This window comes from Primulina eburnea, unplaced genomic scaffold, assembly GCF_022965805.1.
Source record: "Primulina eburnea isolate SZY01 unplaced genomic scaffold, ASM2296580v1 ctg739_ERROPOS11973397, whole genome shotgun sequence".
NCBI classification, from domain to species: Eukaryota; Viridiplantae; Streptophyta; class Magnoliopsida; order Lamiales; family Gesneriaceae; genus Primulina; species Primulina eburnea.
The window spans coordinates 3,237,264-3,252,020 of NW_027331510.1; the positions used below are offsets into that span (position 1 = coordinate 3,237,264).

General features: G+C 30.4%; 1 protein-coding gene across 1 annotated transcript; it reads left to right on the forward strand.

Annotated features, from left to right (window-relative positions):
• The first annotated feature begins 10,495 nt into the window (after window positions 1-10,495).
• On the forward strand, window positions 10,496-13,085 carry LOC140822254 (squamosa promoter-binding-like protein 8). Its single transcript, XM_073182996.1, has 3 exons — window positions 10,496-11,622; window positions 12,455-12,627; window positions 12,767-13,085. Exons 1-3 carry the CDS (start codon window positions 10,967-10,969, stop codon window positions 12,931-12,933), a joined length of 996 nt encoding a protein of 331 aa, XP_073039097.1. The 5' UTR covers window positions 10,496-10,966; the 3' UTR covers window positions 12,934-13,085.
• Window positions 13,086-14,757: the final 1,672 nt, after the last annotated feature.

Consider the following 14,757-nt stretch of genomic DNA (forward strand, 5'->3'; position numbering starts at 1 on the left):
TTGGTTCATTGCGTTATTTTCTTGGCATTGAATTTGCTCGGTCTAAGGCAGGGATCTATCTCAACCAACGTAAGTATGTGTTGGAACTGTTGGCAGATTTGGGTTTGACAGGTGCTAAAGTCTGTGATACTCCTGTTATTCAACACCAAAAGCTGACCAATCGTGAACTTGATGAGGTTAAGCAACAGAGCTCTGCTTCTGATTTCAGTGATGAGTTGCTGTCCAATCCCGAGATCTATCAGAGGTTGGTGGGTAGACTCATTTACCTCACAATTACAAGACCGGACATTTGCTATGCTGTACAAGTTCTTAGTCAATTTATGCATGCACCGAAAAAATCACACATGGACTCGGCTATACGTGTCCTTCGCTACTTAAAGTCTGCGCCAGGATTGGGTATCTTATTGTCCGCCAACAACGATTTTTCTTTACGTGCTTATTGTGATTCTGATTGGGCAGCATGCCCGATGACTCGACGATCAATCACAGGTTATTGTGTGAAGTTTGGGAATTCTTTAATCTCCTGGAAGTCTAAGAAGCAAAATACCGTGTCACGTTCCTCCGCCGAGGCTGAATATCGAGCAATGGCGAGCACCACATGTGAAGTTACATGGATAGTTAGGCTGCTGACAGATATGGGTGTGACGTTACTTTCAACTCCAACATTGTATTGTGATAATCAAGCAGCGCTACATATTGCGGCAAACCCATTGTATCATGAGCGCACCAAGCATATAGAAATTGATTGCCATCTAATTAGAGAAAAGATAAAGAGTGGAACTATTAAGACCGCACACATTCCTACAACAGAGCAACTTGCTGATATCTTCACCAAAGGACTCGGTCGGGAGCAGCATGCTTATCTCATATCCAAGATTGGTGTCTTAAACCTATACCAATCTTGAAGGGGAGTGTTGGTAGAATTAAAATTCTCAAAACACGTTTTTAGTTAGTTTCTTTCTTCTTCCTATTCTAGCTTAGTATAAATAGTTCACTTTCTTCTTTCTGGATTAGTTTTTGCAAGTTCAATTTTCTGATTGTCAACAAATAAAATGTTTTCTCTGTTCTCCGAGAAGTTCTTCTCGTGAATTTTATCATATATCGCCTACATTCAAGAATCCATTAACCACGAGTGACTGACTCTGGTATTTGGCGATGAGTTGTGCGCATGAATTGGTCATCAATGTAATATTTGAAAATTCTTGATGTCATTAAAAAAATAACACACACACACACAGATATATATATATATATATATATATATATATATATATATATATATATATATATAATTTTATGTTTACACAATAATGCAAGCGAAAAAGTGGACGCTGATTATGATGAGATACAAATTTTCAGAGATTTCATAGGTTTGTCGTGTGTGTTCTCTGTATTTTGTGAATGTTCATTTTCAGCACAAATAGTAGTTTTGCTTCAACAATGGATACATTGTGAAAGAGACCAGTCGTCTTCCATAGCTGAAAATATGATTCTTGATTTTCAGATCCAATAAATATATTTTATATGAAATTAAATGCATCCCCCAGGCCACCCCATATGAGTGGTTGATATTCCACCTCATGGAAAAAAAAAAATTAAAAAAAAATAAAATTGGGCCAGAAAAAATTCTGGCTCTTGGATGTACCTCTGCAGGCAGTGCCTGCAGGCACTGCCTGCAGGGGTAGGACTGCCTGCAGGGGTAGGATGAAATAATCCCACCTTCTTGTTTAAATTTTGTTCGCTTTTTTAATAATAAATTTAATCTAATTAATGTGGAATCCTTCAAATACAAATGCATTTATCGCCTAGAAAACTAGGTTTTAAAAATAAAGGCAATTTTTTTTTTTTACAGTTAACATATTCGTTCGATTTTTTTTTTTACTATGTAATTTTGAAATGGTAAAAAAAAAAAAAAAGAGAGAACATTTTATCCTGATTTTAGAAACATGAAATATGCATAGGAAACACGAGAAAGATTTTTAAGACTCAAATATAACTTTCACCGTAAATTATAATAAATAGAAAATTGTTACCACATTTACTATAATTAATCGAGTAGTGAAAAAATTTGAATGAAGTGTGTGAAATTAGGTGCCACACAAAATTTGGTGACTTTTTCAGTCGTCCCGCACCAACAGACAGCCCCACATCTTATTTTTATTTCGTGGTCTTTTTAGAATTATTTAATTATATATGAACATTCTAACTAATAAGTGATTTAATAAGATGATTTAATTAATTATGAGTTTTCAAAGTATTAAAAAAATTAGTATGATTCATTTTATGTGTAAAAATACAACACAATTCATTTTTCTATGATGGCGAAGGTTATGGTCCCTGAGACACATCGGTGACACAAAATATATTCAATATACTTAATCTAGATCTCTCTTATTTGTACATTTAAGTCAAAAATAAGGTGGTCGATTCTCTGTTGTTTTAGAAGATCAATGACTCCAAACGTCATATCAATCAATAGATTCTGCTACATATACATATCCATGACTCCAAATGTCAGATCAATCAATAGATTTTGTTACACATATATTTACTGTTATTTATTTTTTTTCTAATAATTCGAGATTAATTCCTTACCATTTGTGATAGTTGATTGAATCACCTTATTTATCTTTTTATACAAATTACAAAATGTGGATGGACATTTTAAATCCATAGCGATATGACAAATTTGTCGAGGCACCTAGAGTGGAAATATAAAATGTCTTAATCTATGCACGGAATATGAACATAGAATATTATAAATATTCAATAGCGTTTACTTTCAAAATAGTACAATAGAGAGCTTGACAATTATTAATTTATTAAAATTATATATATATAGGACCATAATAAAAAAATATATATAATTAATTTCTTCAATTCTTTTTTCCAATAAATCGATTGATTAAAAATAGATATCGTTCTATTTTTCTGGGACTCGAAGAAAAAGAAATCATTAAGTGACACGAGAAACAAAAACGAAAATCAAAATTATTACAGAATAAAAATGAAGCCAATAAATGTGTACTTAATAATTATACACCAAATTTGGATATAAACCTCATTAATATCCGTTGTAATTATCATTTATAAATTATTTTAATGAAAAATTTCATTTTTTAAATTAAATTTATATTTTTATATCAATAAAATTATAATTGTTTTTTTTAAAAAAAAATGAATCGAAATAGAATTAAAGAGCTAATTAATCGAAGTGAAATTAGATTTAGGAATAAAATTATAATGAAAATATTACTTTTCGGTGGACATTCCGTACGAAAAAGAGTCAACGTCGGTGTCAGGCTTTTTCCCACCAAATGCCTTTGCCACCACATTCTCTTTATTTCAAATCTTTCTTTCCTTATCCAATCTATTTAATGTCTTCTTCCCCCCAACTTCAATGCATCCCATGTTCCCCTAATTCTTTTTAATAATAATAATCACAATATTAATAATTTCTTATATGATCATGATAATATTTCGAGAGACCTTGCAAGAAGTTTCGTAAACTCTAGTAAATGTCAAATGTTAAACCTCGATAGTGCATTGATATATGTTATTGACATGTTAAACCTCAATTTCTTGAACTTGTGATCCTTGAAAATGATTTATGCGACAACTAGCTGGGATGATTAAAAATAGACGTGTTTGCATAATATTTTTGAGTTGTAAGCGTGTCAGGTGCATGCATGAATACATCAACTTATGTGAAAATGATAAAAACGTAATTTCTGAAAAACACAACATTTGTGGATACTAATTAATTTAAACGTCTTGTAGGGTTCAATAATTGTTTCTGCTTAGTAGAACGATCGAACCGCTGGTACTTGAGCTGCTGTGCGGTTTAAAAGATTTGAGTTGTACTATTATTCCTACCTATAGCTTTTGGTAAAGCGGCAAGCGCTCGGTCCTACAACTGGTATCAGAGACAAAGTCACGGGTTCGATTCTCATTGATTGCAAGGAGTGCAACTACTGGGAGAGAGATTGTTGGGTACAATAATTGTCCCTGTTTGGTAGAGCGATCGAACCGTGGTGCTTGAATTGATGTGCGGTTTAAAATATTTGAGTTGCACCATTACTACTAGCTATATCTTTTGGTAAAACGACAAACGCTCGGTCCTACACATCTGTCATTATTTCCTAAACAAATACAACGTCATAAACGAATAAATTTAAAGAAAAACTACTGAAAATTGAGAGATAAACTCCTAATATGATTTATATTTATAATAAAATGTAAGAATTACAAAATATTAACATATAAAAAAATAACGTTGCAGAAATTTGAACGAAAATGACTCGAACTACTTAAATCTGTACTGAAAAATATGAAAATGTTTGAATAAGACTATGAAAATTCTGCATGGAGTTTGTTAAAATTTGTACGATGTTTGTCTGTTGTCCTCGAATTCTCATTCAAAATTCTAGGCGTTCACCCACTCTTTCATGATCTACGATCTTGTCATTATTTCTTCCTACAATCTCCTTCTATCAGCACGCTTCCTAATCTATTCAAACATTATTTGTCTGCATGATTATCGGGTCTCTACTGAATTAATTGAACTCAATTTAATTTTTGGTGCAAACAAAATACTGTCTTCCAATACTCGCAATATGTTATATCCTCTCATCATTACATGATTGGTAATAATTAGTGCGTTTTATTTAGATGAGAGAATATATAATGTGAGTAATTTCACCTCATACTAGCTTGACCTTCTAACATTGATCATGCATATTTCTTCATAAAATTGTAACACTTAAAGGTAAAAAATATCGTTCAATTGGCTATTTATACGTAAAACATATAGGCGTATAATGCATTGAAATTTGTATACATATAATTTTTAATTAAGGACAATTCTTCAGGAGGAGAAAGTCGTGAATATAGTTTTCCTGTGATTGGGCAGATGCGATCCGGCTCGCAATGCCGTACGACCAAATCCCTACAATAAACGTCGTCGTACTCTCGCGGATACGATCGGATTCCCTTTTGTTCTCTCATTTGCTAGATGGTACATGTGTACAAATTACATACAAATTGTTACTAAAAACTTTATTGTCAAATGTGGTCTTTATCCAAGAATCCTCTTTGATCAGCGATGAGTTCTTGGATTCATATATATATATATATATATATATATATATATATATATATATATATATGATTTAGATATGAATCGAGAGGTTAATATTTTCATGAGTCGAATCGAGCCTATTCGCAATTCAAATCATTGGTTGGGATAAAATTTGTGGATATAATGCGTTTCTTGATTTATGCAAAATAAGGGAATGCGCGGAGGATAATGGAGTGATCGGAGAGAAACTGTAAAATCAAGACATTTAAGATTCATTAATTAATAAAAAGGTGTTGTTTAAACTTTATTTAATATATTCTATGTATTTTATTTTATAAATCAATTTTGTGTATAATATGAAAAATATAATTCAAATGATAACTTGACCTAATTTATACAGCAACAAGTTGTATTTCCTCACGAGTGTGTGTCTATAATTATATTTATTGTCCAATCATTTGGGTTACGAAATTATTATTATTAATTTGGCTAATTGTATTATACTTTCTATAAGATAATATATTCTCTATCTTTTAAAAATCAAATTTATTTAATTCTTGTGTTAAAAAATTCAACTACATTTGTCTTATTTGTAAGATGTTTTGTGCTTGATTTTAAAAAATATGGTGTTTTAAATTCAATTAATTTTACACGGGTGATTTTTTTATATTTTTATATGAGTGCCGATGTAATAATAATAATAATTATTATTATTATTATTATAATTATAATAATTATTATTATTTTGTATTTTATAAAAGAATTTGGCGATGAACAGGTTCGTATTTAAGGTTTGTGTCGGTTGGGCTGTAAAGTAAACTAGAACAGCTGGTTCGTTCGGACCTACACATTAAATGTGGCAAAACCAAACATTTCATCCTTTACGTGATGTCATGCGCGTGGCATACACGTAATAAATTCCCATCTGGTTTTCGATTTTTCAAATTAATAATCCGAAATCATACTATACTATTTTATTTCGATTTGATTTTTTCTGTTTACATTATGATTTGATTTATACAGTTCGAGAAATAAATTTAATTATTTATCAAATTCTATATTTTATTAATGATGAAGCGCAAGTAAAAATTTCAATACTCTTCTAGAAATCTAAAAATATCAAAGTTTAAAATAAGTAACTTAAAATAAATTTAGTCAAAATCCATAATCAAACTTGTAATTTATCTTACAAAACATCAATTTGTATCCTTCATTAGTTCCACCCCATCTCATTAATGGTCCGAATAAAGACAAAGAAGTGCTTAAAAATCAAGAAAACCCCACAGATGGGTTCATTTGATCTTTGATAAATTTCTACCAACAACAAACATCATCTTCAAACATATCACTTAAAATTAGGGATGTCAATTGGACGAAGCCGGTGTCTCTGTCCCCGAATTTCATCCCCACCATTATACTCGTTTCGATCCCCGTTTTTTTGGGTTCGGAAAATCCGCAAGACTAAACTTCGGGGATCAACTTCTCATCCTCGCCTCATCCCCTTTCAAAAATATTAACATGACAAGATCATTATGAATTCAAAAATTTTCTCAAACCAAAACTTATTATTATATATTAATAGTGATAATATTAATATCAATATTAATAATATTTAAAAAAATAAATTTATTATTATATTATTGATACTGATAATATTATTATTTTATTATTGTTGGTACGGTGCGAGGATGGAAATAGTATTCTCATGCCCGCCCAGAATTACATCGGGAATTTAAAAAAAGTCTTCGAACCCGAACCCAAACCCGAAAAAATCGAAGACTTCCATTCCCGTTTCGGGTTTTCTCCGTAGGATCCTAAACTCGCGGGGAAAGTTATCATTCCTATTTAAAATTAGATTTGACCAAAAAGATCATAACTTGTAGAACTAACTAAAAAAATAAATTATCACTTTGGAATACTATAAAATGACAGAAAAATGAGTTATGAATATTTTATGATGAAAAAAACGTATAATCATGAGAGGAGTAGAATGCGTGATATATATATATATATATATATATATATATATATATATATATATATATATATCAAAAACATAATTAAAACGGTCAATTCGATTTTTAACTTTTAGTAATTTTTTTATAGAAATGGTACGCTCGACTCTATTTTGTAAAAGACGTTATTTTAATTATTATATTGATCTAAATATGATGTCACATTATCGTTATAAAAGCAGGTTAAAATTTTAAATTAACATATATTGCATATGTCAATTTAATATTATCCAACACCACATCGACAATTTTCGATATCACAATATTATTTTTCTGAGTTAGTTATCATTTTTTTGTATCACATAAGCACTTGGGTAAAAAAATAAATTAAATTAAAAAATTTGAACGTTTCTGTCTCCATTACATTGTTACACAAGATTGGGAAAATTAATATATATATATATATATATATATATATATATATATATATATATATATATATATATATATAGACACACACACATATATATGTGTGTGTCTTCCTCTTTTTACGATTTTTTAAGCTTGAAATTTGATTAATATATACCTATCTGTAAAGGGTATGTACAAATATATTTTACCCTTTATAACTTTTAAATTTAAGTCTCTAACTTTTCCAACTAAAATTTTGACACAACTGCTTAAAATTTAATTGCTATAAGTTATATGACTGGATTCCAAGAACTGTTCGTTGGCAAGACCTTATGCACCTAATGAAAATCTCATTTGCCTTTACTCATTAAAGAAAATATATGTTTTAATCAATACGTAACCTTGGTAAATCATGTTGATCTCGATTGAAACATTCAAAAATATTTAAATTCGAGTTGAGTTGATCGCTTTAAATCCGAGTTAATTAACTATATGAATCGAGGTTGTTATGTCGAGTTTAAATTCAAGTTTAACCATCAGCTCATGCCATATCCATCCTATCAGATCAGGTTATCTGAGCTCACCAAATCAGACTAGACTCATCTCATTAAGTAAAAAACATTCACAGAGAAAATATATATATCTTGTAGATAACTTGCTCTCTCAAATCAACTGATCTACCCAAACATCATCAGCATACTTTTTAATAAATAATTTGAATATGAAATAAAATATAAATAAATAATCTAATGTATATTTAAATAAAAATCAACACTTGATAGTATGTACCCTAAATCGTTTGGTTCGTGTGATAGGATAAGTAAATGATATATAATAAGAGTGATAATAAAATAAAAAGTAAGGATAAACAACACATTATGATAAATTATATGATGTTTGATATGATTTTAACTTACTTGATTATTTTTGTTAATTATTTACTAAAACGACATCATCGTATATTAATTAGTAATATATTTTTAAAATGATTGAATAAATAAATAAAATTTCTAGAATTAATTGATTTTAAAAATTATAAATAAAAGTAAAATATTCATTAATTCCAATTTCCGAAAAAAATAAAAAATCGATTAATATTATAGAAAATAATTAAATTTTGATAATAACATAAATAAACATTTATCGCAATAATTAAAATATTAATACAAATTTGAATATTAATGGTTAATAACAATTATAATATTACGGTTAAAAATAATATAATAATAAAAATATGATCAATAATAATTAAATTATTTATAATATAAGTCAAATTAAAATTTATCTTTAAATATTATAAATTTTTTTGAATTTATAATTATTTTAAACTTTAAGATGTTAAACGAAAATTTAAATTAATCGAACATCATCCCTTCTCCTCAAAGGATTATATAATCACCAATAAAAGGATAACAATACATACAGTGCGGGTCGGGTGCGGGTTGAACGGCCTATCACAACTTAATCATACACACCAAACATATGATAAGTGAATGATTAAAAATCAATTCTCCCTTATTATGTACACCAAACAATACCTAAATTTGTTATGTATCCCAAAGCCCCGGACCCAATAACTAGGTATTCAGAAATTATGATTTATCCTTGACAATTGACTTGATAAAAGTCATCATCTATAGATTTATTGTATCTCTTGTAATAAATACAATTTGCGGTGATGGGATTAATATCTTAGTTAATAGCAAAGTATTTTAGCTCATGCAAGTTAGTAAAAAAAAATTTAAGTTTATATTTATCAGTAAAATTTTGGGAAGAACAAATTTTTGATTGTGTGAAATTTTAATTTGTGAAACCTGCAAAACTTGAAAAAAAAAAAAAAAACAAAGAGCACTTAATTCTTTGGAATATATGGCAGAAATTATACTATATGTGAAAAGTAATATTTTTTTATATAAAAATAATATTTTTTTATTAATTGGATTGAGTCAGATCGAATATGTGAAAAGTAATATTTTTTTATATAAAAATAATATTTTTTTATTAATTGGATTGAGTCAGATCGAATCTCCGTCGTATAAAATTGATATTGATATTTTTTTTGTAAATAAATAAAAACAAATATCAATAAAAGTTTAGTTTGTCCGTTTGTAAATTTTGTATATTCTTTTTTTTTTATTTGGAACGGAAAATGATGTATATTTTCTGAATTTATAGCAAATCTGCTACGAGTTGTTCTAATTGATTCTAATTTTGTTATGACTTCTATTCTGAAAAATACCATTGTTTTGCGAAAATTTCTTTGATTTTTTTGTTGGGTTCGAAATTATACAGTATTTTTTGTTAGGTTCGAAATTATACAAAATATAATAAGTTTCAAATGTAAATATTATTTGGTCAATCTTGAATTTTTTCATAATTAATATGAAATATAATATAAACATAAAAATAATAAATTTAAAATTTAAAGTCTTACTTCTCTAAAACTACAAAAATCTATTTAAATATATATAAAATTTATGAATTTAAAATTAATCAATCAATCCAAACATAACTTAAAATTCATAATTAATCTACCAAACTCACAGGAAAAATTTATATGTTGAATGTTTTTTTTTTTAAAAAGTAAATTTAGCTAAGTACTACTTCATGGTAAAATCCTCAAACAATAAGGGGCACGAAGATAATTTCGCAGCTTGGAGTTGGGTAAAACAGTAATACTGCATTTAAGTACAAAATGTGTAGGCAAACGACCCACCTATCTCTGCAAACCCCCAATTTTAAGAAATCTCTCTCACTGTAACAATTATTGATCGGTGCACACTGTAGAAAAATTAAATTTTCTTGTGACTACTTTTTAAATTAAATAAATAAATTGCCGTTTCATTTTTTTTAAGATTTCTCTGTAATAAATATTTTATCATTCGAATTAATATATAAGATAAATATTTTTAACCTAAAAATAAAAATTTCTGCATCTCCAATAAATTGCTCTGACTTAGATTTTAGGGTAGATATTATTATTTAAATTTTAATGAAATAGAGCATTAATACTGCTACTAAATAATTTAGGGTTCCACTGTACATCTTTCTCCATCACTTCATATATACTAGCTCCCCGCGTTTCTCTCTCACACAGAGGCACACACTGTTTCTTTCATTCAGGAAAACCCTCAAAGTCCGACATGTTCCTCAAATTTCCATCAAAATTTTGTCATTAAATTTAAATCATTTTTTAAAGAAACCATTTTTACTTTAGTGGGAAGCTCCGGAGAGAGAGAAACAAGTTAAAGCTATGAGTCTTTTGCAGCCTTTCTTCTCTCCATCTCTCCTACTTTTTGGCTGACATATTTCTTTCTCTCTCTTTTTTTTTCTATAATATAAAGTTCCTCTCTTGATTTCAGATCTCCTGTGCACTTTCAACTTTTATTTAATCATTATATTATCAGAATTATACAATTTTGAAAGTCTAGTTACTGTTGTTCTAGCTGACACTCTAGTTGTGAAATTTTGTGTCTCGAGGGTGTTTAAACTGAGGGTTGGGTCTGTTTCGGTATTGGAAATGTTGGAATATGAATGGGGGAATCCTTCGACGATCATGATTTCTGGGGACGAATCCGTGCAAGATTCGGAACAAAACCGCCAATTTTTCGATCCTTACACCACCCCAAACTTTTCTGAAACCACGGGTTTTGTTCACGCTGAGACACACTTCGGCGGCGCCGCCGCAGCTCACCACCTGCAGTTTCATCATCCTCAGTTCCAGAACACCAACACCCATATCAATCATTTTTACGATGCTCGCGTATGTGGCGGTCTTTCTTCGTCATATCAGGCAGCACCGCCGTCTTCCATGCTCAGTCTTGAGCACTTCGGTCCGACGGGGTTCGTGGTGGTGCCGAAGAGTGAACCGATGGTCGGAGGGCTGGAATATAACCCTGAGCTTAGTGTAAACGCGAGCAGAATCGGGCTTAATTTGGGTGGCAGGACTTACTTCGCCTCTTCCGAGGATGATTTTGTGAACCGGCTGTACCGCCGTTCGAGGATTCTCGAACCCGGTCCCGCGAACTCCCCCAGGTGCCAAGCCGAGGGCTGCAACGCCGACCTTAGCCATGCTAAACACTACCACCGCCGCCACAAGGTTTGTGAGTTCCACTCCAAAGCCGCCACCGTCGTGGCCGCCGGTTTGACTCAGCGGTTCTGCCAACAATGCAGCAGGTTTCGTTTGTTTGAAAATCACTAAAACTCCCTCGTAGTTTCCCATAATAACGTTCTCAGTGGATAGAAAATATCGTTCAAGTTTTATATCTTGCGCTGTTAAAAAAAGGGTCACCGGAGCTGCTACTGCTACTAATCATAAGCATTAGAATTAACTTTGCCTTCTATTAATCAAGGACATATCATACACAGAAATACGGACGCACAATTCTTGGTGGGTATTTTGGTTTGACATTTTAAAACCATGAAGTAAATTTTTTTTATATTTTGTCTACTCCATGGCTGGCACATTGGTGAACAATTCCCATGCATTTCTCGTTCTTGCAATATTCTGCAGTAATTTTCAGGCATTGATTAGTCGCAAAAGTTGCAATGATCGATTATGATGAGAAAAAAAAAGGTACTTTGAAATTTGCAGCCATGGCGAGTTAATAATCAACGAACTGACTAAACTGCCCTCTTGGGGTGTGAAATACACCAATGATTGAGTTCGGCCTTTCTCTTCCGTGCATGGGGTGATCCCGAGGTCATATTCGTCCTTAAATTAATATTGCCCGTCAATTTTGATTCTGTTCGTGTTTGGTGTACCATTTTCCCTCTTATAGTAATGCGCAGCTTTTTTGATTCTATTTTCAAAGTGTTCTCAGCTTTTTAGCATAATGTGATAACTGATAAGTGTGTAATTGTTGACTAATTAATTCATTTTTTTTTTCCATTACAGTGTTTTGCACGTTACAAGTTTGTGAAATAAACTCAAGTACCACATTTTTGAGCGTATTTCATGTTTTTTCAAAATTTTATTAATGTTTTCACTAGAATTTTTTCACTTTAGGTTCCATTTACTGTCGGAATTCGACAACGGGAAGCGAAGCTGCAGGAAAAGGCTGGCCGATCACAACCGGAGGAGGCGAAAATCCCAGCAAAATAATCAAGAAACCTGCAGTACCAACAAGTCTCAGCTTGAAAATAGCGGCCCCAATTCTTCTTCGGAAAACTTGGCGGCGAGTAAGCATAAGATATCCATGTTAATTTGTTTTATCCAACGCAAAACATCTTAAGATCACATGCGAAATAACTTCCTACTCATTCTGCGCTCGATTGTATTGCTTTTTATACATAATGTGAATTTAACCAAAAATTTCAGGGTCACCGCCAGATTCCGAGCCTTATTCCTCCTCGGTCACGGTTGCTATTTCTCCACCTAGAATTTCACTGGATTGCCTCGGACAAAGATACTACAGAAACGGCACGGGCACATCATCTTCTCCGACTGCATCAACAAGGTCACTCTATTTTTCGAACCCATCTTAACCAGAACGGTCCAGCAGGACAGTCGGTTAATTAAGCTTGACCCTCCAAACTTGCAGTGTATTCTAAACTTTCACAATGACTAAGAACTATTAATCTCATTCCTGCGCCTATTAGCTACTAATAAACATAGTGCAGAAGTTCATTCCAAAAAATTAAAATGTGTTAAATATCGGTCGATCCTATTTGCTGATTTAATTCAATTTAAGATACATATATATCTGTGTTAGGCAATGGATATTTCTTAAAATATGTACCAGAAAAGCCACTTTGTATCCCCAAGTCTAGCTTTAAAATTTAAAAGAAAGTCATGTTGTTGATCACTTCCATGTGGGAATGTTATGTCATCTGAGTTCGGCCAGTTTCCTTTTTCTTACAAGGTTTTATTTTTGCTGGCTACGCTCATGCAGCTCTATTGCTATTTCAGGCTATTGCATTATTTTGTTTTTGTCTTCTACTTTGATTTTTTTTCTCTGGTGGAAATAGGGTAAATTAATGAAAGATAATATCTTTTTTTTCCTTTTTTACTGCGGTAAGAACCATGTCAATCAGTTCAGGTTATGTTTTTTTCGTTACTCTTTTTGTATTCAATTATTTTGTCTATCTATTAGCTTTTAATGCTTGATCGCTGGAAACCCCACCCACCCCTCCCCCCCAAATTTTTTTTTAGAGTAATTAAAAAGTAGGTTAATTCTTTTATGTATTTTATTGAAGAAATTTTTTGAATTTTTTTTTTATTCTTTTAATTACTCTCAAAAAAAAAAAAAATCACATACGTACACCATGTTTTGTATTAAATGTACAAACTAAATCTCCCTCACAATGGTACAGGTAATTAATTATAAAATATATTTTCTCAAGGTTCAATAAAAAGATTATTTTATGTTACGAAAATAGAGATCACTGCATTTCATTTTAGGTTAACCTAAAGTTTCATTTATTTTATATAGTTTCTGTTACTATTTCAAGTAATAGACCATTTTATATATTTATATATTAATGTTTTAAGAATGAATACAAAAAATAATCAACCTAATTAAACATTTAAATAAAGGGTGCACCCGTTTTTGTATAAAAGGTTTTTCTTAAACGATTCCATAAAAACACAGAAGACCAGGTGACTGTCAATTAATGTTAATATATAATTTCTTGTCCAAATATTTATTATTTGACTTGAATGAAAATTTAATAATGAACAATAAATAAAATATTAAAGTCTCTTTAAATTATAAATTAGGGCAATAAAGATCCACTCATAAATCTCCAACTGCATCCAACGTCCTTATATATATAATAATGTGTACCGTACAATAATATCTAATAATTTAAACTCAAACATTGAATCTTCTTTCATTTTTGTTGCTACATATATAAAAGATTCACCAGTGCTATCAGTACTCATTTAAACAAATAATAAAATTTTACAAAAATTTCTGTAAGTCCGTCCGACGAGTTAATTTGTGAAATTGGTTTTCTATTTGGATCACTCATAAAAAAATATTACTTATTATTACTAACAAGTTAGAAAAATTTGACATGATAGAATAATAATAAATATTGATAATGCCAAATCCTTTAAATATTAATAATAATTTATTGTGAAATGATCCTACAATATCTCGCATGAATATATATGTTGTCTCTTTTTGGACCCCAGCCCAAACATCTGTGACATATGATATGAGTTGGTCTCAAAATATCCACCGGATCTTTTTTTTTTCAGTCTTAAATTCTTTATATATATATATATATATATATATATATATATATATATATATATATATATATATATATATATATATATATATATAATATCAGTGTTCTAAA